This window comes from Panthera pardus, unplaced genomic scaffold (assembly GCF_024362965.1).
Source record: "Panthera pardus isolate Hobbes unplaced genomic scaffold, ASM2436296v1 HiC_scaffold_6, whole genome shotgun sequence".
In the NCBI taxonomy this organism is placed as follows: domain Eukaryota; kingdom Metazoa; phylum Chordata; class Mammalia; order Carnivora; family Felidae; genus Panthera; species Panthera pardus.
In genome coordinates, this window is record NW_026526991.1 from 14,794,977 (window position 1) to 14,821,869 (window position 26,893).

The 26,893-nt window shown below is 41.6% G+C and overlaps 1 protein-coding gene across 5 annotated transcripts; it reads left to right on the forward strand.

Moving 5' to 3' along the window:
* The first annotated feature begins 453 nt into the window (after positions 1–453).
* Positions 454–26,599, forward strand: PRDM4 (PR/SET domain 4). 5 transcript variants are annotated; one of them, XM_053894955.1, is made up of 13 exons: positions 572–730; positions 932–1,198; positions 3,320–3,453; positions 5,948–6,133; positions 8,441–9,235; positions 13,156–13,305; positions 14,241–14,359; positions 15,350–15,435; positions 16,048–16,175; positions 17,105–17,419; positions 18,870–19,038; positions 19,314–19,431; positions 24,916–25,059. In XM_053894955.1, the coding sequence occupies exons 2-12, from the start codon at positions 1,188–1,190 to the stop codon at positions 19,384–19,386; spliced, it is 2,166 nt and encodes a 721-aa protein (XP_053750930.1). In that variant the 5' UTR covers positions 572–730; positions 932–1,187; the 3' UTR covers positions 19,387–19,431; positions 24,916–25,059. The 5 variants fall into 5 exon arrangements, with proteins under 5 accessions (XP_019302243.2, XP_053750930.1, XP_019302246.2 ...); XM_019446698.2 differs by lacking the exons at positions 572–730; positions 19,314–19,431 and adding an exon at positions 454–552 and having other exon boundaries at positions 24,916–26,599; XM_019446701.2 differs by lacking the exon at positions 19,314–19,431 and having other exon boundaries at positions 24,893–25,059.
* Positions 26,600–26,893: the final 294 nt, after the last annotated feature.

The window sequence follows — 26,893 nt, forward strand, 5'->3', positions numbered from 1 at the left end:
GACAAGGGAAAGAAAATTTGTACAAAATCCCACACACCCCTATTTATGACTTGAAGCAGGAAAACTGGGCAACCTTCAGGTGTAACATAAGGTGAAAACTGTTCAGGATAGAGTCCCAATTCCTCCTGGGCAACAGCGCCAACATCTTTGGGCTAAGTCCCTTACTTCGAATCTTTTGGGCTTGCGTGGACCCACGCTTCCCTAGCAGGAGAACGCTACGAACACTGAAACCGAGTCTGAGGATTTAGGGGACTCAGAACCCGCTCAAAACATGCTCTGCAGCGCTGGATGCCTAGCAACTGTGGGTCGATAGCTCGGCGCTCGACGCAATCCAGCAGGCCTGAGACGCGACTCTCCCTCCGGAGCCTCTCCGGGCCCCGCACCCCTCGGGCCTGGGTCCTCTCAGTGCGCACGCGCGGAAGGGGCTCGGCTGGGGGAGGGGCGCCGGGACGCAGTCGCCGCTAGCGGGCCACGGCCGGGAGGGGCGCACGCACGAGGGGCGGAGCGGCAGGCGCCCCGAGTGGCTGAGGAGCCGGAAACGCGCCTCGGAGGGTGCGGCCCTGAGGAGTCGGCGGGCTGGGCCGGGCCGGGCCGGGCCGGGCGGGAAACGTTAGGCCAGCGGCCCCCGGGGCGCGGGGGTCGAGCGGGCGGGGAGGGCCCGAGGCAAGCTCTGCCCGGATGAGGAACAAAGCGGTGGGGCAGGCGCGCGCGCCCCCCGCGCGGCCGGCAGGTGGGCTGCGCGCGGGCCCGGCCGGGGCTGGGCGAGGGCGGCTGGGCCTGCGGGCCTCACGCCGGCGGGCGGGCGAGTCAGTCGGCCGCCCCTGGGAGGCGGTGTCCGAAGCGCCCGGGCGCGCCGGTGGCGAGGGGACGGGGACTGCATCCACTCCGTTTTGGTGACCGCCCTTGTCCTCTCCTCCCTCCCACCCCCCAGGTTGGGCAGCCCCCCTCCCGAAGCTTCTGGAGGAAAAGCCCCGGGTGTCCCCCGGCATGCCCCATCTCGCGGCGGGGTGCGCGGCCGCCGGCCCTCGGGAGAAGTTGGGCGGCCCCGGGCGGCCGCGGGGCCGAGGGGCCGCGTTTGTGCAGCGGTTGTAAGCAAGATGCGGTAGCACGTGACCCTGGAACGCAAACCCTGATGCCGGTTCCCCGCCGCGCCTGTGTTCTTTTCTCTGACACTTGGCCCCAAGCAGATGCATCACAGGTGAGTGATGGGCCCTGTGCTGGTGACATCTTTGGGAAGCGTTTGGCAAATCAGAGTTCAGAGTGCCTTTCTTTGGTTTTGGTGCCGCGAGGGAGGTTACAGGTGCGATTTGCAAATGGATTTATGTCCCAAAGGAGACCAGAAATCCAGAAACCAGAGTTGGGTTGAATCCAGCCTCATGCAACCAAATTTACTCCAAATGCGAATCGTTCTAGATAGCCACACGTTGATTTTTGGCTCATTCACACCTTTTCCCTGTGCCTTTGAGTTATTTGAGCGTTTAATATCTTGATCTGGATTCCAGAGTGTATTTTTAGCTTAACACCATGCTTCACCTTGAATTTTGCTGGTTACCCTGTGGCTCAGATGGTAATGTGGGGGAATTCTTAGTTTTGCAGGTTTCATGCAAATATTTCAGGTACTTTATACCATGGCTGTACAGATCGGTGCCAGATAGAGTTACATTTGGCTGTTGTTTTGGGACCCTTTCATAGGCTGTATGTTTAGGATGAGGAAGACGAGTTCACTGAAGTTGCTGAACCTGTCCATGCCTTTTGCAAAGTGGGTGAGTTTCAGTTAGCTTTTTATATGTCATTCTAGGAAAAAGTTGCAAGATTAGCAACTGGCAAATGGTTTATTCTGTAAGTCAGTTAGAAACACACACATACAAACTGCAGAAGTGTGAAGGAAAGGATTTTACCAGGAATGAGTAGGGAAGAAGAGAGAGCTTGGGATCTTGATTTTTAGCTCTTCTTCCAAGCTTGCTTCCTAGAAACCCGTATGAGAAAGGTAGGTAGAATAGAATTGCCCTTTAGAATGAGAGTCTTCGGATCTTATTGTAAATTCCCTTCATCTGCTTGCTTTCCCTGGGATATTTGTTACCTTTGGTTTATGGCTGCTGAGGTCATCACATTTCAGTGACTCACGACAAAGCAGAAATCTGCTGAGCCTCACGCTAAACTCTGGTTTGAACTGGTTTGAGAAGAAGGCCTAGGAGTCAACCCAGAAACACCATTTTGATTTTTATCTGGAGATTAGGTACACAGATTAAATTCAGGAATTTTTAGACTGAGATTTGAAGCTATAGACTTTTAGCTTACTTAAAAAAAATATCGTAGCCATTTGTTATAGGTTATTACTGCTCTGGTGGTTGTAGAGTTTTAATTACATTTATAGCTGTAAGAAATTACAGGAAAAGTCCATTTTAAACAAACTCACCTAGAAACTTTCAGCATTACAGGTAGCTGCTGTTTCTTTAGGCTATAGGATTTTTTTTTGCATTCTTTTATAGCATAATTAAATACTTGTACTGTTATTAATGTGTTGTCCTTGATGCACCTCATTTATCCTATGCTTCTAGTTGCCTTTCTAGTAAGGATGAAGATGCATTGCTTCATCCAGATCACATATTTCAATTTTTTTTTTTTTTTTTTTTTAACATTTATTATTGAGAGACAGAGACAGAGCATGAGCAAGGGAGGGACACAGAGAGGAAGAGACCCGGCATCTGAAGCAGGCTCCAGGCTCTGAGCTGTGAGCACAGAGCCTGATGCGGGGCTCGAGCTCTCAAACCACGAGATCATGACCTGAGCCGAAGTCGGATGCTTAACCGACTGAGCCACCCAGGTGCCCCTCATTATTAATAATTTAATTCAGACCCAGTATCACTATAACTCCTGTAAAAAGAATTAGTAAAAATTCTTTTAAGTGAATTAAACCAAACCATCTACAAAAGTCTGGTTTGAAGTAATAGGCCATTTGGAGAAAATACTGTGAAAGAAAAAGCTTGGGTATTTAAAAAAACAAAAACAAACTCTTATTGCCATGTGCTCTAAGGATTGTGCTTTGCTTCGGGTAGTGTGCGTAGGGTTTGAAACAAAGCGCACCTGAGTTACATCATATTTTTGCTTTGTGACGTTGACTGAGTTAACGTCTCTGAATCCCAGGGTTTTTATGATTAGAAAGAATATGACATTCGCTGTCTGAGAGCTGTGAGCATAAAAATGAATTAGTAGTTGGTCCGCTCTCATTTCCCTATCCTGATTGCCTCAGGTTGTGCAGTACCTTAAAAGGGAATCACTGAGGTAAGATTTCGCCTCACTCGTGTGTGCTCTTTCCTAGGATGAATGAAATGAACCTGAGCCCAGTGGGGATGGAGCAGCTGACTTCATCCTCTGTGAGCAATGCCTTGCCAGGCTCAGGGAGTCACCTAGGGTTGGCTGCCTCACCCACTCACAACGCCATCCCTGCCCCAGGTGAGTGGGAAGGGAGAGCGACTGGATTGGAACACTTAATTGTATTATCAGTTCTAAATGGAGCCTGCAGGGGGTCAAAGCCCCTTTACGAGTGTGAAGGGGAAGCCAGGCAGGTGTGAACAGCAGTTCCACGAGTGGCAGCGTAATGGAAGGAACGTTTTTGTGGAGTCCTGGAGTTCTAGTGGACAGGAGTGGCAGCTTTTTCTGATTAGTCCTCTTGTGGGGTGGGTGGCCTGTTACCTAGAGCTGTAATTTGCTTGGCATTTTGTCTAGGATTACCCATTCATCTGGTTCACTCCCTTGGCGCTCTGTCCCTGGGTTAATAGAAGAGAATGAAAGTTACTCTATTCAGCATTCTCAGTAAATAGGAGGAATTGAGCTTTATTTTCTATTATATCCAAAACCAGGAACAACCGCAAATGCAGGAGGCTGAGAATTATAAGAGGAGATGCCAGAGATGGAGCTCCCAGGTAGGGCTCCCCGGGAGCCTCAGTATCCAGAGAGGAGTTGTACAGAAAAAGCTCCCATTTTCTCTATCGCTGTACATTTAAAACCTTTTTATCTGCTTTCTTTTTTCTACTGAAATAGAAAAGAGATAAGCTGTTCGTTCTTACAGTGGTAAGCTAGTGGTCGTTAAAGATTTGTGACATCGTAATGGACTTTCTTTATCGAAATAAGAGTTAATGTTTAGGGTATTTTTTTCCCTAAAATTTATTTAATGTTTTTAAAATTTATTTTAGAGAGAAACAATGCAAGTGGGGAAGGGGCAGAGAGACAGAGGAAGACACAGAATCAGAAGCAGGTTTCAGGCTCTGAGCTATTAGCACAGAGCCTGACATGGGGCTTGAACTCACAAACCGTGAGATCATGACCTGAGCTGAAGATGGATGCTTAATCGATTGAGCCACCCAGGCACCCCTAAGGATATTTTAAATCTATAAGTTGTTTAAATAGTTCTCTGTAGGGAATTACCTGCTTAATTACTACTGTGCAGCAGTTAAATAAATTCATCTGAACTAGGGTCTCCACATTCCTTTTAGTGTCCACAAAAGAAATTAAACAATTTATTAGTGAGTTCATTTGATTATCTCTTAGGCATTCCTTTTAGTGAACACTCTCGTTAAGGAGGAAAAGCCTATTAAAAAATATTGCCATGGGCAAACATAAATCACTGCTCAAGTTGGTCAGTATTCATTATTATACTTACGTACAGTAAGAGTCGTTTCCACACCTTGCAGATATAATCCAAGATAGATACAATCTAAAGTTTGAATTTTTTTAAATCATGAAATACAGCATATGTACAAAAGACTGTATATTTGTACAGTTTTGCACTTCCAAGTAGAAGCATATCTAAGAAATTTTATTTAAAGTTTTTTTTAAGTCTGTTTATTTTGAAAGAGAGAGCACGTATGCACGCACAAGTGGGGGAGGGACAGAGAGAGAGAGAGAGAGAGAGAGAGAGAGTGAGAGAGAGAATGCCAAGCAGGCTCCATGCTGTCAGTGCAGAGCCTGATGTGGGGCTCGATCTCACAACCTGTGAGATCATGACCTGAGCCAAAATTAAAGAGTTGGATGCTTAATTGACTGAGCCACCCAGGCACCCCTCTAAGAATTTCCTTTTTAATTTTTTTAATGTGTAGTTATTTTTGAGAGAGAGAGACATAATGTGAGCAGGCAAGGGGTAGAGAGGGAGACACAGAATCTGAAGTAGGTTCCAGGCTCTTAGCTATCAGCACAGAGCCTGACTTGGGGCTCGAACTCATGAACTGTGAGATCGTGATCTGAGCCTAGTCAGACGCTTAACGAACTGAGTCACCCAGGCGCCCCGGCTAAGAATTTTTAAACAGTAAAACATTCTCACCATATAAAATGGTAAATATAAATAATGAGGTTAAAAAAAATCTGTAGGGGTGCCTGGGTGGCTCAGTTGGTTAAGTGTCCGGCTTCAGCTCAGGTCATGATTTCACACTCCGTGAGTTTGAGCCCCGTGTTGGGCTCTGTGCTGACAGCTCAGAGCCTGGAGCCTGCTTTGGATTCTGTGTCTCCCTCTCTCGCTGCCCCTCCCCTGCTCATGCTCTGTCTCTCTCTCAAAAATAAATAAAAACATTAAAAAAAAATTAAAAATCTGTAATATCATTACTCAAAGACTACTCCTGTGAGCTTTGGTATTTTTTCCCATTTTTATCTCTGTATGATTTGTTCTTTTAAATTTTATTTAAACTAGGTTTTTAATTGTAATTAAATGTTTTAGTACTTAAAAGCAATACAGACAACTGGAGGATCAACTTGGCCATTTTAAAACTAACTTGAGAACTAACTTTAGGGCCTGTTTGTGGATATTTGCACAACACTTCCTGTCTGGGGATATAAAGGGCTTTTAGGTGAGATTTTTCCCCATTTGCAGAAACTTTCTTGAGTTTAGCTAGTGATTATTGAGAGAATTTTTAAGTACTTAACTTTCTTTTAATTGAGAAAAAAAACTTTTTTGTAGGCCTGCCAGTGGCAATTCCAAACCTGGGTCCCTCCCTGAGCTCTCTGCCTTCTGCTTTGTCTCTGATGCTCCCAATGGGTATTGGGGATCGAGGGGTGATGTGTGGGTTACCCGAAAGAAACTACACCCTACCTCCACCACCTTACCCCCACCTGGAGAGCAGTTACTTCAGAACCATTCTACCTGGTAAGTATTATAGTTATTTGGGAAATTTGAAGAAAGAATAGAGCCTCCTATTAACTTCACTTCTTGAAGACTTGAATAACCCTGTTTTCTCTTTGTCAGTATTAGATATTAATCTCTAGGTGGGGAAAAAAAATCTTTACATGTTTTTGTACTTTTCCTTTTAGCATATACAGATCACACATTATTAATATAGCAGTTTGACTAAGCATAATTTCTTTTTTTTTTTTTTAATTTTTTTCTTAACGTTTATTTATTTTTTGAGACAGAGAAAGAGTATGAATGGGGGAGGGGCAGAGAGAGAGGGAGACACAGAATCCGAAACAGGCTCCAGGCTCCGAGCTGTTGGCACAGAGCCCGACGCGGGGCTCGAATCCATGAGCTGCAAGATCATGACCTGAGCCGGAGTCGGACGCTTAGCCAGCTGAGCCACCCAGGCGCCCCAGACTAAGCATGATTTCTTAATGACAGATGAACAGTTTTTTTCCTTTCTCCTCCAGTGTTTCCTTGATTTAATTTTTATAATTTTGCAGTTGTAATTCCTGTCAACCACACGTCCTGCTAGTGTCACTATTTATTATAAATTAAGGTTTATTTGTTTTAAGTTTATTGACTTCTTATTCTCAGTGTATGTTTCAGAAAATTTAGCAAATGGGGAGAAGAACCACCAATAGTCCTATCATCCATCTTCTTGGTGTACTTTCTTCCTTTTATTTTGGTGTATAGATTTTTACTGTTTTTCATAACTAAGACTGTACTTTCTATATGGTTGTGTGTCCTTTTTTCCACTTAATATTTTCCTGTGTTTTTACATAGTTATTTTTCCTAACTTCTGCATGGTTTTTGTAATTATTCTTTTTAATGTTGCATTACAATCTACTGAATGGATATTCCATCGTTTGTTTATTATATCAATCTTTATTGTTGGACATTTTGGTTTTTTCCAGGTTCTTATTACTATTATAGGAAAGTCTTTGTGTATAATATTTATGAAATGCATTTAGTGAAGATTACCATTAAGTGGAATTTCTTGTGCAAGAGCCTATGAAAGTGTTTTTGGGGTTCATATGCTCTTGCACATGAGTATATGTATTAAGTATGTATGTACTTGTATATATTTAATTTTATATATATATCTAAAACTATATGTATACTTTTATATATTAAGATATATATACTTTCCAAAGAGGTTTTAGTAATTTACATTCCCACTGGCAGTGCAGCAAGTACCATTTGACCACATCCTTATAAGCATGAGTGTTTAAATGTTTCTTTCGGTTTTTTTTAAAAATTTTTTTTTTTTTTTAATGTTTATTTATTTTTGAGACAGAGAGAGACAGAGCATGAACGGGGGAGGGGCAGAGAGAGAGGGAGACACAGAATCGGAAGCAGGCTCCAGGCTCTGAGCCATCAGCCCAGAGCCCGACGCGGGGCTCGAACTCACGGACCGCGAGATCGTGACCTGAGCTGAAGTCGGATGCTTAACCGACCGAGCCACCCAGGCGCCCCTCTTTCGGTTTTAATAAAGCAGATACAATTGTGACTTATTTTGAATAGACCATAATGTGTTATGATAGTTTAATAACTTAAAACTTAGTTGTATTTAATTAAATTTTATTAAATTAATTAACATTTTCATGTGGAAGATCTGCTTTTAAATCCTTTTACCTTTTAACTATAATAGAGGAAATTTCAGTATCTTAGGTTTCAGGAATTCCAACTATATACATATTAAAGGCGTCATTTAAATGTTCAATTTCCAGTGACTTCAAAGGAACATAGTTAATTTTTTTTTACGATTTCTGAGTTTCACAGGGAAAACTGAATTATGGTATATGAATGTTGCTATTTATAAGGTATATATCAGTTAAACCAAATAGGTAGGAGATTATTTTATGGCCTATTTATGTTGCCATTTTTAAAGTTTTTTTTTTTTTTTTTTTAAGTTTTTTTTTATTTTGAGAGCCAGAGCAAGCATGAGTTGGGGAGGGGCAGAGAGAAAGAGGGAGACAGAGAGAATCCCAAGCAGGCCCTGCTCTTCAGTGTAGAGCCCCAACACAGGGCTGGAACTCATGAACCATGAGATCATGACCTGAGCTGAAATCAGGAGTCAGATGCTTAACCAACTAAGCCATTCAGGCACTCCTATGTTGCTATTTTTATAAAGCATATATGTTAATTAAACCAAAGAAGTAGATAAGAGATTAATTTAGTTATATTTTTAAGGAAAGTAGCTTCTAAGATTTGGAATTCCTTATATTTAACAATGTACTAAAAAGTCTCTAAAATCTCATCTTCTTCTTTTTTCAGGCATTTTATCTTATTTAGCTGACAGACCACCACCTCAATATATCCACCCTAACTCTATAAATGTTGATGGTAATACAGCATTATCTATCGCCAATAACGCTTCAGCTCTAGATCCCTATCAGTCCAATGGAAATGTTGGATTAGAACCAGGCATTGTTTCAATAGACTCTCGCTCTGTGAACACACATGGTGCCCAAAGTCTTCATCCCAGTGATGGCCATGAGGTGGCCTTGGACACAACAATCACTATGGAGAACGTCTCTAGGGTTACCAGCCCAATCTCTACAGATGGAATGGCAGAAGAGCTTACAATGGACGGAGTTGCAGGCGAGCATGCCCAAATCCCAAATGGCTCCAGAAGTCATGAACCTCTGTCTGTAGATTCTGTGAGCAACAACCTTGCAGCAGACACTGTAGGACATGGTGGTGTGATACCCATTCATGGGAATGGTCTGGAGCTCCCTGTGGTCATGGAGACAGACCACATTGCAAGTCGGGTCAACGGGATGTCTGACAGTGCCCTCAGTGACTCCATCCACACCGTGGCCATGAGCACCAACTCTGTAAGCGTGGCACTCTCTACCTCACACAACCTCGCCTCCTTAGAATCTGTTTCCCTCCATGAAGTTGGCCTAAGCCTAGAACCTGTGGCTGTCTCCTCCATCACCCAGGAGGTTGCTATGGGGACAGGTCATGTAGATGTATCTTCAGACAGTCTTTCTTTTGTACCACCTTCACTGCAAATGGAAGACTCCAATTCAAACAAGGAAAATATGGCAACCTTGTTTACAATTTGTGAGTGTGCTTAGCCTTTTTCTTTTGGAAATATTGGTAGAAAGGGCTATCATCTCTAACAGATTTAATCACAAAGTCAGGTGTTGATTAAGGGAGTATAGAAAGTAATAGACTTTGGAATTTTTCTTTGTGCATTGTCCGTTATGTTAATGGCTTTTTCTTAAGTAAGTCAGATGACATACAGACATTTTGTTGGTTCTTAACAGTATCCTGAAGTAATGAAACCATAGTCATTTCCTTCTGTATTTTACAGATACTCTCAGCCCAGTAATCAAGATCTATCCCTGTGTTTCAAAAATAGAGTTAATTATAGAACTGTAGTGAGGTGTTCTCTGAGGTATTCTGTGTGTCAGGTTGTGTGCTTTTTCAACATAAGATTTATTAGATCACATGTACTTCTTTATCCGTATGGAAATAGTAGGTAGATACAAATGCAAGTTTTATTTTTGCTCAGATTGCGTATAAATTACTGTAGTTGGGCATGTAAAAGTTCTTTTTATGGGTCAAGAATAACAAAAAGCAATAGAAAAACTGTTGGTTTGTTGATGTCATTACATGCGTCATTCATGCAGGAAACATGTTGAATGCTTAGTATATGCCGGCCTCTGTGCCAGACACGGGGTAGAAAGCAGTCTGCAGCAGAGGACAGCTGACTTTAACGAGCTTATAATCTGATGGGAAGCGTGGGCAAGTAAAGGGGCTGTTGAGATATGGTATGATAAATGGGAAGGTGGGGTTAAGTGCCAGGTCTGAAGGAGCCTGAGGTGGGCATCTAACAATGCCATGGAAGCAATAGGGAAGACTTATCAGGGGACACTGTGTATGTGTTAGCACAGACTCAAAGGACATCAAAGGTGTTGGCAGCAGAGGATCAGGAAGAACAGCATCCCAGACAGGAGTTGCCACCCATAAGTGCCTAGAACTAAGAGAATGTCACATGGTTCAGAATTGCTGAAGCATAAAATGTGGGTGATGAGAAAGAAGTAGGAGCCAGAACACAAAGGGTTTTCTAAGACCAGTCAAAGATCTGAAGGAGTGAGGTTTGGGATGGGGGTTCTGCTGCAAGGTGAGGGCTAGTTTGTTAGAGGCAAGTAGTAAGTAAAGGAGATGATGCCATAATTTAAGTGAAAGGTGATTTTCTAACCTAAAATAGAAGGAATGATGGTGAGAAAAAGTGGGGTATATTTACAGAAGTTGGGAGAGAAGGGTTAAGGAGATACCCCTGGTTTCTGGCAGGAGACTAGGGGGTAGTGGTACCATTCCTTAGGATAATGAATGGTGGAGGAGGACTGTTGTTTTTTATTGTAGTTTTCTATTTTTTGTTTGTTTTTTTGAGGAGTGATAGTGAGTCTGGTTTCAGACCTGTTGATTTTAGTGTCTATAAGATACCCAGTAGAGGTGTTTAGTGAGAATATTAATCTGGAACACAGAGATCTGTCTGCAGATATTTAGGGATCCTCAGCATTAGGACGTTAATCACAGCCATGGAAGTGGAGTGAAATTAGCTCCTAGTGCGAGTATGGCATATAAGAGGGTTAGGGATTTTAAGATGCGATGGCAGAGGAAGAGCTTCCGAAGTAGATTGAACAGGAGGGTCAGAAAAGTAGGACAGAGCTTCTGGTGCCTCAGAAGCCAAGCAGTGAGGAGGACTTTTATGTTAACCTTTTAAAGTCTGAAATTTATAATTTTGAAATAATTTAAGAATGTAGGCTCATTAACTTAGCAGAAGTTAAGAGGTGGCCTAAATAAGCCTATTGATCCTTTTTTATATGGGTATGCAGAACCTCTTGCTCCTATGTGTTTTTTTTTTTTTTAATTCACATGTACATTTTAAATTGTACAATTTAGTGGCTTTTAGTATATTGACAAGGTTGTGGAACCAGCACCACTATCTTATTCCAAAACAATTTTATCACCCCAGATACCCCACTAGCAGTCACTCATCATTCCTTCCCTTCTAACCCCTCCTCCCCTCCTCCTTTCCCTGCCATCATTCTCAGGCATCCATTAATCTTTCTATAGATTCACCTATTCTGGACACTTCATATAGTGGTAGCATACAACCTGTGGCTTTCCTTGTCTTGCTTCTTTCCCTTAGCATAATGTCCTGGCTCGTCCATGTAGCATGGATCAGTACCCCATTCCTCTTTATGGTTGAGTACTACTCCATTGTGTGGTGATAACCACATTTTGTTTATCTACCTTTCATTCTCGAACATTTAGTTTCTACTTTTGACTATTAAGAATAATGCTGCTATGAATATTCATATGCAAGTTTTTGTATGAACATGTTTTTAAGTCTCTTAGATACATGTTTAAGAGTAGAATTGCTTTGGGATGCCTGGGTGGCTCAGTCAGTTAAGCGTCCGACTTTGGCTCAGGTCATGATCTCATGGCTTGTGAGTTCGAGCCCCTCATCAGGCTCTGCTGACAGCTCAGAGCCTGGAGCCTCTTCAGATTCTGTGTCTTTATCTCTCTCTGCCCCCGCCCCCCCCCCCCCCCAACACTCTGTCTCTCTCTGTCTCTCAAAAATAAATAAACATTAAAAAAAAAAAAAAAAAAGAGTAGAATTGCTTTATGTTTAACTTTCTGAGAAATTGCCAGACTGTTTTCTGAAGTAGTTGCACCATTTTCAGTTCTCAACATCCGTGTATGAGTGTTCTAATTTCTCCACATCTTTTAAACACTTTCTGTTGTAGCCATCTTAGTGGCTGTGAGGTGGCATGTCATTGTGGATTAGATTTGCATTTCCTCAGTGACAACAATGTTCAACCTCTGTCCTTATTTGCCATTTGTGTATTTTCGGAGAAACCTTTAAGCATTTTTCTGGTATGAAATCTGAATCTCATTTGGAGATTTAACATGGATTCTTCAGTGCAATGGAGAATCAGTTCTCACCAACTGTAGGGGATCTTTAATATTCAAGGAATTTTTAGTCAAGTAGTAGTTGAAGTAAGATATTATCTCTACTTTGCGTAAATATGAAAACTTTGATATTTTATGTCATATAAGTGGAAATGTGTAATGATTGCTTAGGAGAAAGACACTTTGATGGCTGTGGTTCTAAGGTTTATGTATTCCAACTATTTGTGGACGAATTCGGAAAATTTGAACATAATCATTGACTAAAAGGGGTCATGTATGCTCTTCCTTAACAGAAATAAAAAAGCAGAAGATTTACAGAGAATGACACTTGTTGTAAAAGTGAAGTTACAGTAAGCATAGAGATCAGTATATAAAGGCAGCACCCTTTCTGACAATGCAAAAAGAAAGACAGTATGAACAGTAAGAAATTAAGAATTTTAAGCAAACATGTCTGCAAGAAGCTGATTCTACCTATCGTCCCAAAGAGCATTTTTTGCCCCCCGCCTTTTTTTTAAAAAGAATCTGTTATCAAAACCTGGTTGACCAATTTGTTGATAGTGAAAGAAAAGTGAACAGAGGTGCCGCTGTCTCTGACTCTGTTGACCTGTATTGTCCTCTCCGTTTTGGCCTTGCATGACAGCATTTCAACTCACTGTCCTCATATAGTTGGGTAGAGTTGGAATCTTGGGACTTTAGATATATGTAAAGGTATCTACCTAATGTAAGGAATAATGTAATTCATTTTTTAAATAATCTAGTGTAATCCACTTTTACTAGTGTAAAAAGTAATCTACTTTTCAATCAGTCTCTTATGGACTGAATAGTAAAATTGTCCTGTGGGATTAAAAAAAAAAATTCAGATCCTGTCAGAGAGAGATCTAAGACTGGGATATGTATTTTAGTGTAAGAAAGTGATTGTTTAATCAGAATATTTTTATTAGAACTTTGCTTCTTATTGGTTATGTTTTAGTAATAGCATTTAAATTAAAAAGCAGGTGGCAATTTAGGCTGCTTGAACTAACCCCGTTTGTATCTCTCAAATTTCCCATCCATAGGGTGCACGCTCTGTGACCGAGCCTATCCCTCAGACTGCCCTGATCACGGACCAGTGACTTTTGTTCCTGACACTCCAATAGAGAGCAGGGCGAGGCTTTCTCTCCCAAAGCAGCTTGTTCTTCGCCAGTCAGTTGTGGGAGCAGAAGTTGGTAAGAACCTTGGAACTCTCAAAGCCCATCAGTTCTCTTCTTGCTCTGTTAGTGTAGAGTTGTAAAAGTGGATAGGTATAATTTCATCATTATTTGGTTGATCAAAAGTTAATTTATGGCTTAAGCATTCTTTTAGGAACATTTGTGTAGTAATAGCAATAAATCAAGTTGAAACTTTATTGAGAAAATTCCCCTTTCTTAGAATCAAAATTGAATAAAGGAGAAACTCTTGGCCTGAGTCTGAAGACTTTGATTCTTGGCTGTATCATCCTCTAACAATTATGACAAAACATTCCTCGAAACTTAAGTTTCTTCTCTAAGACATGGAAAATTCACCACTGATAACTTTTTGTCACAAAAAAAAGATCAAGTGTTTTTAAATTTCCTAATACTCCTTAGGAGAAAGGACTGCCAGAGTTTGGTTACCCATATTTGAATTTAAAATGGTTTCTAAATTACTGTGCCTTTTCTTTGAAAATACCGAACTAGGTTCATTATTTTTCAGCTATAGTTTGGGTATGAGTCAGTTGAAAGCATTAAAAAGCTTAGATAATATAGAGCAGTGCTATAAGCACAGATGATTTCATAAGTTTGACTTACAGTAATTGGTCTGTGTTTTTATCATCAAGTAATGTTCTCTAGTCATTTGGGAAGGACTTGTTTTGGTTCCTTGTGTATAAAACTGGGTTTAGGAATTTCTGATAGTGGTTCTTACTCTGCATATTTCTTCTGAGTTTCCTTTAATCTGTTGATTACATTTTCCATATTTATAGGATAGAACCCATAAAACTTAGCTACCTCACAGGAGTGCTGGAGTATCAGTTCTTAGGTTCACTGAGGATAAGATTCTTTACGTGAGCTAAGCTACTCTCTCTTGTATATCCTGTTAGGTGTTTAAATCATTGACTGGGTAGTTGGTGTCTTTCCCCTGCTAGGTGTATGGACTGGAGAAACCATTCCTGTGCGGACTTGCTTTGGGCCTCTCATTGGCCAGCAGAGTCACTCCATGGAAGTAGCAGAATGGACAGACAAGGCGGTTAACCATATATGGAAGGTCAGCGTTCATGAAGTTCTTCTGTGACTTTTGGATGTTTTTATTACAGTGATGTAGTTAAAAGTGTAAAAGCAGTAGAAGTGACGTGGTAAAAGTCGAAATTGGGCAAGACTCATACGGTGCCATTCACCTGTCATTTGTTTAATATTATGTCCTTTTTGTTCTTTATAGCCAAATTATAATATTTAGCAAAATACCACCTATTGAATTTAGAAGGTAAACTGTTTTTAGTCTTTCTTTTGTTAGATAATCCAGTAATTCTTCATTCTAATTACTTGTGGCAGCTGAGGCCATGGACTTTGTTTATATGATGAAAGTCTTGTTTTGTAATCAATGAAAACATTTCTCAAATAGCTTGAGAAACAGTTCTGGGATTGGAAGCTGAGACCATTTCTCTACTTTTCTAATGGGAGGGGCTGGAAATGCAGGGTTTTGACATAAATAGCTATTCCTGTAACATGTTTGTAGAGATTCACTTGTAGTCAATAGATTGGGAATGATGCCTGCAGAATTGGAGTGAGAGGAAGGTTGGTCTTGTGATCAGTGGAAAGGTATGGTGTTGCTGGCACTGGGGACTTGAATTTTGGTTTCCAGAAAGAACACAGAAGAACGCTAGGTCCAGTGGAAAAAGAATGAAAAGAGATGGTTCTCTGACCTTTTTGTCCATTCAGTGATCCACCTCCACCATATGGTAGGTGATGAAGACAAGTAGACTGTTTTGTGTTTTCCAGTCAAGGCAAAATGTGAATAATCAAGAGCAAGGTCATTCTATACCTTGAGCACTGTCAGTCTCTGATGGTATTTATGACGTTGCTGGAAATGGGGGACTGGTGGAATGACAAATGTGTGAGAAGGCAACCATGGATTTCCACACTGACTATGAAAGCTGAGATCTACTGCAGAGTAAATGCGATTGTTGCTAGCCTAAGTTTAATAGTGCTTTGTATTGTGTTAGTTCATTTGATATGTATGTTTACCTTCTGTTGACAGATATACCACAACGGTGTCCTAGAATTCTGCATCATTACAACTGATGAAAATGAATGTAATTGGATGATGTTTGTGCGCAAAGCCAGGTAAGAGTAGTCTGGATGAAGAAATAGTTACGATTTGAATGTTTTTCAGTAGGAAGCTTTGCATAAAATAGGGAAGAGTCAGGGTCCAGATTATACTGCTATCTGAACATATGTTAAGGCCTAAGGCTTTTTACCTTCTTTCCTCCAGTAGTTGCTGATTAATGGCAACTGTAAGTCAAAACACAAGAAACTATCCTTTTTTAAACTAGTTTATTTAAACAATAAGGAATGATACAGTTATCATTGAATTTGCAAGTGGGTACCTTCTCTTTATTTCCACTATTAATCAGCCCTCAGGCTGTTGTAGTTCTTGTTCAGTTCTCTATCTCTGTGTCTTTGTCATATGCTCTTAATACTTCATTTTATTAACTTTTGTTCTGGTGAAAGACTCTCTAGTGTTTCTGACTATAAAGGGCAATCAGCTGATGTACACAAGTATGAATTTTGTTTCTATATGAGTCCCTCCTAATCACTAGGGTAGGGAATTGGAAAAATAACCTAAAGAAAATAGTTATGTCTAAGTATTCATGTAGAGTTTTGTTCTAGGGATATGATGTATTTAGCATATATTTCAAAATTGATATGCTTGATCTATTAAATGTGATAACTTAGGAACCGGGAAGAACAGAATTTGGTGGCTTATCCCCATGATGGAAAAATCTATTTCTGCACTTCACAAGATATCCCTCCTGAAAATGAACTGCTTTTTTATTACAGCCGGGATTATGCTCAGCAGATTGGTAAGTTATGATAAGACTTATTTCTCCTGAATCTAGCATGGTAAAAACACCAAGGACCAGAAGTAGTTTTGGTAATGGTTACATGTTAGGTGAACCAAATTACATACATTCATATATATAAAAGTAGGATATTACCCTATGTTAGAAGTGTTAAAATCTGTGAGGTTCTTCATAAACTGAATGTTATTGATTAAGCAGTATTCATATGAAAGGAACTTTTGTGTTAGGATTTTGATTTGGGGTATTGGAAGTTCCTGAGGCTGCTTTTTGAGCCAGTACCATTGTAATTTAAATTCATAAAAAACAGATAATCTCCTTTAATGGATTTAATCTTCATAGTCTTTTCCTTTGCCCTGTGTCATGACGACAAGTTTAAAAGTTTTTACTACCAAAAAAATTTTTTTTAATGTTTGTTTATTTTTGAGAGAGACAGTGCGATTGGGGGAGAGGACAAGAGAGAGGGAGACACAGAATCTGAAGGCTCTAGGCTCTGAGATGTCAGGACAGAGCACGACATGGGGCTTGAACTCAACGAGCTGCGAGATCATGACCGGAGACACAGAATCTGAAGGCTCCAGGCTCTGAGCTGTCAGCACAGAGCACGACATGGGGCTTGAACTCACGAGCTGCGAGATCATGACCTGAGCCGAAGTCAGATGCTTAACACACTGAGCCACCCAGACGCCCCACTAAAAAAATTTTTTTGCCTGGGAAAGATGTATTATAATCCAGTGTTACCAAGTGCTTCCTTTGTGTCTGGCATGCTCTGTGAGATGCTGGGAGTATTGAACAAGACATTTTAGTTTTACAGGTAATGGACAAGGTGGAAATTTTGGTAGAACAGAGAATGCAAGCAACATTATTAATACCCAGAACGAGTTTTAAAATTTAACTACGAGAAGACATTGAGTAATTTTTTTTTTTTGAAGGTGTTCCTGAACACCCAGATGTGCACCTCTGTAACTGTGGCAAGGAGTGCAATTCCTATACAGAGTTCAAAGCGCACCTTACCAGCCACATCCATAACCATCTTCATAGCCAGGGCCACAGCAGCAGCCATGGACCAAGCCACAGCAAAGAGAGGAAGTGGAAGTGCTCCATGTGCCCCCAGGCTTTTATCTCTCCTTCCAAACTTCACGTCCACTTTATGGGTCACATGGGTATGAAGCCCCACAAGTGTGATTTCTGTAGCAAGGCTTTTAGTGATCCCAGCAACCTGCGGACCCACCTCAAGATACATACAGGTATGTTATATTGGACCATCAAAATGGAATTTCACGACAATTAGAAATTGCAGTAGTAAAGAAATTGCAACAAGATAGTCTTGCGGGTATAGAATTGAGATATTAGAGAATGAATCCAGCTGGCTCTCAGCAGGACTTCATTGGGTGATAAATCTGGGTGGAATAATTGTGCTTCCTCAGAGAGTGTTACCTCTGGTTATTACAGTGTTCCCCATTCCAGGTCCCCCCTCCCCACCCCATAGTGTGGTGACTGGGAAAATGTACTGAATTAGAAAGGTGATCCATGTTTGGACTTTTTTTTAAGTTTATTTATTTTTGAGAGAGAAAGAGCATACTCGTGCACAAGCAGGGAAGGACAGAGAGAGAGGGGGAGACCCAGAATCCAAAGCAGGCTGCAGGCTCCAAGCTGTTAGCACAGAGCTCAGCACAGGGCTCAAACTCACCAACTATGAGATCATGAGCTTCCAGTGGAGCTGCTTTTTAATAATAGGCATGAAAAGAAAGATGTCTTCACTGGCTCCCACCATGCAGCTCATCCTTCTTCTAAGCCGAAGTCACTTAACCGACTGAGTCACCCCGGTGCCCCTGCGTTTGGACGTTACAGCAAAGGGAATTCTAAGGAAACACTCTGAGCCTTCATGAGCGCTCACTCCTAGACACCAGCCAGAACCAGTTTCTCTCCTGTGAATAGTGCTCAGTAAACACTGCCAAGTTCTATTTTCTGAGGTTCCGTTTTCTAAATTCCATGTAAACCAACCCCTTTGTTTTAACACTTTTTAAAATACATCCTACAAAATATCTGATGAAGTTTTAGTTTTCTTGTCTGAGTCATTGGTTTTCCAAATCTTTGAAAGTAAAATTCTTTCTTGTCCTTTGCATTAAGACTGAGTAGTCATAACAGAGACTGTATGGCCCACAAAGCTTAAGATACAGACTAGACTTTAGAAAAAGTTTGCTATCCCCTGACTTAGAGTAATCTTATTTCTGCATTCTTAGTATTTTATTTCATCCCTGGTTTATGAGGTCATATGTTTAAAAAATGGAAAACTATAAATTTAGGTTGTAAAAGTATATTTGTTGACAGTGCTAGAATTTATGAGGTTTTTTAAACATAGTTGAGTTAGGTTGGTCTCTAGGCTTATAAGTAGTTTTTTTTTTTTTCAGATTTTATATCCTGTGTCAGCTATAAACAGTAAAAAATTATTTATATACATCCAGGTAAGTGGTCCTAGAAGGAGGTCAGATTTATTAGCTTCCCTGGCTTTAGTCACAGAATATAAGTTCATATTCTCTGACTGGTTCTTGGTAGATAGCCCTAGAAAGTGATGTTCCAGTTACCAGTCAGTTCTTTCATTTCTGCCTCTGCCACATGCCCATACATGTGCCTGGTCTTCTTGGGAGTGCTAATGATTGTGTTAGTCACAGTGTGGCAATTTGGGTTCATGCGCAGGTCAGAAGAACTACAGATGTACTTCGTGTGACAAGTCTTTCACCCAAAAGGCTCACCTTGAGTCCCACATGGTTATCCACACGGGCGAGAAGAATCTCAAGTGTGATTACTGCGACAAGTTGTTCATGCGGAGGCAGGACCTCAAGCAACACGTACTCATCCACACACAGTAAGTCCTCCAACAGCCAACATGCCCCTGGGGTGGTGAACTCGAGTGCTCGCTCGCACTGACCCGTTGTGTGCCTCCTGGCTTGGCACCCTGGTAGCCACTGCTTGTGTCTGCACAGCCAAGCAAAGGTTGGAAACCTAAGTTTTTGGTTTTATCCTGGAAGGTTTTACTTGTTTGCTTTATTTTTCTTATTTTTCACTTCTCTGTATTTGCTTTTTTCCAACACATAGTGTGATTTGGTTTAACAAATATTTAAGTATCTCCTTGATGTCCAGCATTATGCCAACTGGTGAATACACAGAGATAAAAGACACAGACCTTGTCTTTAAAGAGCTCGAAGTCCGGTAAGAGAAGCAGAACAGTACAGCACTACCATACCATGCTGCAGTCAGAGTAAGCATCAGATCCTGAGAGGCTGTGGAAGAGGGTCACCGACCCGGCCAGGGTGTCTGGGAGAGCCTCCTGGTAGTCTGAGCTAAGTAGTAAAGAAGATTAAGTTAGAATTATTTAGGGAGGCAGAGAAGGATAAAGGATGGGAATAGTATTCTAGACAGAGGAAAGGCATATTTAGAAATACATGTACGAGAAGGACTGTGGAATGCAAGTGGTTCTTTACAGTTAGAGCACAGTGTGCGTGTGAGAACAATGGAGAGAGAGGCGGCAGTAAAGTCAGGAGCCTTTTATCCAACTAGGAAAATTAAATTTCATTCTGGAGGTAATGGGGAGCCACTGAAGGATTTTACCTCCCCATGTCTCAGGCACCGTTCTGTGCCATGTGTGTGTTTTAATTATGGTAAAAACACATAAAATTTACTGTCTTAACTACTTTTAAGTGTATGTTTCAATAATGTTAAGTGTATTCACACTCTTATACAAGTGTTGAAGGACTTTGAGGAAAAATGTCAAGGTGAGATATTCCATTTTATAAAGGATTGAAGGAGAAGGTCAAATATTAGGAGACTCATTAAGAATTTATTGCATGAGGGGCACCTTGGTGGCTCAGTTGGTTAAGCATCGAACCTGGGCTCAGGTCATGATCTCATGGTTCATGGGTTCAAGCCCCATGTCTGGCTCTGTGCTGAAAGCACAGAGCCTGGAGCCTGCTTCAGATTCTGTGTGTGTCTCCCCAGCCACCCCCCTCACTGCCCCTCCACTCCTTATGTGCGCACGCACGCGCCGTCTCTCTCTCTCAAAAATAAATAAACAAACATTAAAAAAAAAAAATTTATTGCATGAGAGGCACCTGGGTGGCTCAGTTGGTTAATCGTCCAAGTCTTGGTTTTAGCTCAGGTCATGATCTCACAGTTGTGAGATTGAGCCCCGTATCAGGCTCTGTGCTGATAGCATGGAGCCTGCTTGGGATTCTCTCTCTCCCTCTGCCCCTCCCTTGCTCCCACTCACTTGCTCTCTCAAAATAAATAAACTTAAAAATTTTTTTTTAAAAATTACATGAATCCAAGTGTAATTAAATGTCTGGGCTTTGTTAGTTACAGTATTGGTAAAGAGAAGAGAACAGATTTTGTGGTCCTGAGCTTTTAGTAAGTGTCAGAAGAAGGAGAAAATATTAGCTTATATTATGGGAGGTACTATTTAGAAAGTTATGTTCAATGGAAACTTGATATTCTGATAAGGCTTAGTAAAGATACTAGCTCTTTTGTCTGATTCCTAATCAAATGCAGCCTGAGACACTAAAACAAGGAGTCTAGGCCTACATTTATAATGCTCAAAATGACTTTTTAAAACAAAGTCTTCATGAAATAGTTTCATTATTAGTGTGAATTTTGGAAATTAGACACACTAATTATCAAATACTGTATAGAATATACATACTAGCACTGAAAGAGATCTCTGGCGTCATTTAATCCAGCTGCTTATGTTAGTCAGCTTGAGCTGCCATAACAAAATACCTTCTGGAGACTGGAAACCCAAGATCAGGGTGCCAATATGGTTGGGTTCTGATGAGAGCCTTTTTCCTAGCTTGCAGATAGCTGACTTCCTGCTCTGTCCTCACATTGGGGAGAGAGCAAGCGAGCTCTGGTCTGTTTGCCTTTTCATGTGACACTTATCCATCATGGGGGTCCCATCCTCGTGACCTCATCTAAATCTAATTACCTCTCATAAGCCTCATCTCCAAATACCATAACATTGTGGTTTATGTCTATAACATGAATTTCTTGGGGGGTGGGGCACACAGACATTCAACCTGTAACACTGTTCATAATAATCACTTAGAAAATGTGAAAACCAGTTGGTGCCAGGACCCTACCTCCAGGGATTCTAATTTAGTTGGTTAGGGGGAGAGCCCTGGACTTTATTTTTTAAAAGCTCCCCAAGTGACGCTGATGTCCAGCCAGGGTTGAGAGCTACTGAGTTCATCCAAATGCTCCCCTTGTTTCCACAGTGTTTCTGACAAGTGGTTAAATACTTTTTTCTTGAATACCATACAACTGATAATACTTTGAGGGAAAGTTTTGCTTGAATCAACTTATGTCAGCCTCCATTCATGCTACATCTGTCTTCTACATTAATATGTCTTTTAATTCACAGACTTTCATACTTGGGATTGCTGTCATGTTCCCTTTAAGCCCTCTTTTCATCAGCCTTCATGCCTCTAATTTCTGCAACTTTCCCTCATCACCTGGTTTCAAATTTGGTACCCAGAAATGAACATTAATAAAGTGGACTTATTTTCTTCATTGACCTTGACCTTCTCTTCTTTCACGTGATGCCTGAATTTGCACTTGCTTTTTCTGTAGCCATTTCACAGCATAATGCAATATGTAAAGTATTTTTTTAATGTTTGTTTATAATTTTTTTTAAACATTTATTTTTTCAGAGACAGAGTGTGAGTGGGGAAGGGGCAGAAAGAGAGGGAGTCACAGATTCCAAAGCAGACTGCAGGTTCTGAGCTGTCAGCACAGCTCCTTTCCTAGGGAGGTCATTGGTAAAATTTTCAGATGTTTGTATTTTTACCTTTAGACATTTCAAAATGGATATAGTACTATTAGAATGCATTTTATCTTCTTAGAAAAAAACCCGGCTACAGCCCTAAAGCCAAATGCAGGAGGAGTTCCCTCCCACAGTGTGAGGAGAGTGTGAGGCACATAGCAGAGACTGACTTTGCCTGTCCTTTCAGAAAGAGGAACTTGGGAACAGGAGCAGGGACACTTACTCCCTAGGCCATCTTCTTAGTCCCATTGGTTTTTGGATATCAGCTTTAAGATATCTCCAACCTTCTGTATCTAACCAGTCAGCATCTCTGAATTTTGGATGTCCACCAAAGCAACTCAAAGCTGGTGTGTTCAAAACTCAGCTCTTAATACTACCTCCACAAACTTGATTTTCCCCCAGTGTTCACCAGCTCGGTACATGGTACCACCACTCATCCTGGTGGCTCAAGTCAGACACCTTGGAGCCATCTTGAACTCAGTCTTCCATTCTTCATTCAGCTTTACCCAGTCCAGACCACCAGGCTCTTTTGTATGGACCATTTCAGTAGTCTTCCAGCCACCCTTTCTCCTCCTGTTCTCTCCTCATGCATTCCCTAACACAGTTACCCAGGCACACACACACACATAAAAACACTGTATTCTGTCATAGCAGCCAGAGTGATCCATTTATTTAGCTTATTTTTATTTTTTTTAAGTTTATTTATTTTGAGAGAGAGAAAGTGTGAGTTGGGGCGGCGGGGGGAGGGTAGAGAATATCCCAAGCAGACTCCTCGTTGCCAGCACAGAGCCTGATGCGGGTTTCAAACCCACAAAGTTGGTTTGAAGTTGGATGCTTAACCGACTGAGCCCCCCCAGGCGCCCTTGGAATGATCCATTTAAAACACAAGTCAGACTGTTAACGTTCTTTGCTCATAATTCTCCGTCGTTCCCATCATACTTGGGTTAGAAGGTTTTTACCATAGTCTGGAAGTCCCTTCATGGTGTGGTAGTGCCGTGTCTCCCACTTCATCTTTATTACTTTTCTCCTCATATTCTGCAGTAGCCACATTGCCTTCCCTTTGAAGATACTTCAGCATACTGAACACACTTCAGTCTCGGGGCCTTTGCACTGAACTGTTTGTGCCTAGACATCCCCCCACCCTAGATATCTCCCTGTCTTTCTGTCTCATTTCAGGTTTTGCTCAAAAATGTTGTCATCTCAGAATAGCCTTTCTTGACTATCTTATCTAAAATAGAACTCCATTGCTCTTACCTGGTTTCATTTTTTCATAGTACTTTTTACTGTTTGGTATCATGTTTCTTATTTTTGTTTATGGTATAACTCCTCTATTAGAACATAAACTCCTTGAGGGGTGCCTGGCTCAGTCAGTTAAGTGTTAGACTTCAGCTCAGGTCATGAGCTCATGGTTCGTGAATTTGAGCCCCACATTGGGCTCTCTGCTGTCAGCACAGAGCCTGCTTTGGGTCCTCTGTCCCCCTGTCTCTCTGCCCGTCCTCCACTAGTTCTCTCTGTCTCTCAAAATAAATAAATAAACTTCAAAAAGTTTTAAAGAAAAGAAAAAAAAGAACATAAACTCCTTGAAGGCAGGGACTTCGTTTTCCATATCCTGTAGCTACACAGAATCCCTCTGTGCCCTCTCCTGCTGGGAGAAGGTGGTAGAAATGCTAACGGGCTCAGGCTTCAGAACTTCTCACTGCACCCTACCTTTTCGAGGATCTTAACCTTCTTTTATCTGTTTTGTATACTGAGCCTTGTTAAGCTTTGTTCAACTAGAGTTAAAAAATTCCAGGTTTTCATGATCTCTGTTTTTTCTCTCTCAAATGTCTAAGCCAGGATTACTCAAACCTTGATACAACTGACAGTTTGAGCTGGGTAATTTTTGTTGTATGGGATACAATTAACACCATAGTGAGATCCCATTATGTATTGGCCAGGTGGCACAAATGTTCAAATTTGAATCTTCCAGCTGTTGAGAATGTGGGGCAACAGGAGCTCTCAAGTGGCTGCTGATGGACATGTATATTCGTACTACCACGTTGGAGGGGCGCCAGGCTGGCTCTGTCGGTAGAGCATGCAACTCTTGCTCTGCCACAGCAAGAGTTGTAAGTTCAAGCTCCATGTTGGGTGTAGAGATTATTTAAAAATAAATTATTACTGTTTTTTTTCTTTTTTTGAGGGAGAGCTTGTGAGAGTTTGCGCACACACACTTGAACAGGGAATAGGCAGGGGGGGAGACGGAGAACCTTAAATAAGCTCCTCTCCCAGTGCCTAGTGCGATGTGGGGCTTGATCTCATGAGCATCATGAGACCATGATCTGAGCTGAAATGAGGAGTTGGATGCTTAACTGAGCCATCCAGATGCCCCTAAAAATAAAATCTTAAAAAAAAAAACAAAAAAACAACCCACCACAGTGGAGAAGAGTTTAGCATTATTCAGTAAAGCTAAGGATGTGCATATCCTTTCATCTAACTCTAGCGCCCTGAGTACATGCCCTAGAGAAACTCATGCATATGCAGAACAACATGCGAGTATAAAAATATTCTTAGTACTGTTGCCTGTGATAATAATTGGAAAGCACCCAAACATCCATAAACAGTAGACAAATCCAGTACCACAGAGAAGTTGTGGTATATTTGTAAGTAGCGCACAGCAGTGGAAAGGAGCAAAGTACTCGTTCTCACAGCAGCTTGAATGCATTTCATAAACATGAAACACAAAGGAGATACATACAGGTAGGCAGAATCCATCTCTGCTGTTTAAACTATACAAATGTTTTATGACTCTGCTGTTTGCTATGAAAAAAAGCCTGATTTCCAGAAGAGTAGAGCTCCTCTAACAAAGACGTGAGGTTGTGCAGAATAATTGTGTGCCTCGGTTGTCATGTGTAACCCCAAGTCAAAGGTTTTTCCTTGTGTTCCTCTTAGAGAGCGCCAGATCAAGTGTCCCAAGTGCGATAAGCTGTTCTTGAGAACAAATCATTTAAAGAAACATCTCAATTCTCACGAAGGAAAACGCGATTATGTCTGTGAAAAGTGTACAAAGGCTTATCTTACCAAATATCATCTCACCCGCCACCTGAAAACCTGCAAAGGTCCCACCTCCAGTTCATCAGCACAAGAGGAGGAAGAAGAGGATGACTCCGAGGAGGAAGAGCTAGCAGACTCTGTGGGGACAGAAGACTGTCGAATTAACAGTGCTGTGTATTCGGCAGATGAGTCTCTCTCGGCACATAAATAAAAGCCAACTATTTTGGATGGAAAATGCAAAAGGGAAAAACGTACAACTAGCTATCCACTACAGTGGTTTTTGTATAAAATGGTTTCTGATTTTTTTCCAGCCGACAGTCAAAGCAGACTGGGAATGGATAAAGCACTTATAGAAGAGTATCCTAATGAAAACACTTTAGAACAGATTGGGAAAAGAGAGCAGGTAACCTATTTTTAAGTGATGTATGGGGAGGAAAGCGTCAGCTTTTGAAGTCTGTTCTTTATTTACATGGGAAACTAGGTGGTGCGTTTATACCTGAGTCAGAGCTGTCCTCTGCCCAGACCAGTCAGATTTATTTTAGATTCTTCCATTGTTCCATTTTCCTCCCAGCCCCATGACTTGGTCCCTGCCTCACAGCCATCCTGATTGCTGATTGTGGTTCTGGTGTTTCGTTTTATGTAGACTATCGTGACTTAAGTCATCCCAGAGTGGATTGGAACACGGCAGTGTAAGCTTGTTACTTTGCAGCTAACAAGGTTAAAGCAACACCTGCCTTAATCTCTCTTGGCTTCTTGGGAATTTAGGGTAGACCTTGCTTCCCAAAATTTCAGCAGATGCCTAGAGAGGGCAGATTAAAAAGGACTAGCCAGGCAGCAGGCAATGGTGGAGAAAAGAAAAGGAGAGACACTTGGGCCACTGTCCAGAAAACTAGCTTTGGCGGAAGCCAGGTTGAGCCACCTGGTTATTATTCCTTAGAGATCCTTGTAGGTTCAGACATGTGTCTGTCTCCAGTAAAGCCTCCAGCCTCTAGACAAAGGGGACCCGGAGGTGTAGTGAGCCAAGTAATGCCTGCTGGATAATCTCCTGACAACAAGCACATGTGGACTCAGCTGGCAAAGTGGTATCTTGGACCGTGGAAGGAAGGAGGGAAAGATCCTTTATATCTGATTTATCCTATGAAAAAGAACAAGACACCATGAAAATGTTGCCAGCACGGAATGACAAATGATTCCAAACACATTGGGGCATTTGCAAGGTTAGACCTCAGTTGTCCGTGGTGAAGGATCTCCTCTGTTAAGCATGGCAGGTGCCGAAGGATTTTGAAGGTATAGAAGGCTTAATGGTCACCACATGTTTCAGGGTCCCAGCTTAGTTAGTTCATCCCTCCGGTCCTTCACTTGGTCTCACATGCGTACCCTGTTTACACAGCAAGAGGCAGACACATCCCTGAGCTGACGGTTGCTAGAACGTGCGCCTGCTCTAAGGTGCAGCCTTGGGGCTGGAGCAGAGAGGACTCTGGTAGGAAGGTTTTGCTGCTAATGTATTTATGGAATGAATGTATTTCATTCAAATCTGTATTCCTCTAGGAAGGATTAAAATAAAAGCCTTTTTTAAAATACAGGATTCTGCTTGTAATCTCATTTTGTGGAGGAAGAAGAATGAGTCATTTAGGGAAAAATCAGGTATAATTTTTTCCCCCTAAGGTTAGAAGTGGAGAAAGTATTTCCTAAGTAGTGTAACTTTGAGATCATGTATTTCTGCATAACAGGGCTTGATCAAACTATTTTTCCTGTGTTTCCCACTCTCCCCTCCTGCTTCTTTCCTCCCTGAGGGTCCCTGACTATGCTGCCTCCTTGGAGAACTGTGGCAGGTCTACGGTTGAGGGATGGGGTGAGGGCTGGCTGCTGATACTGG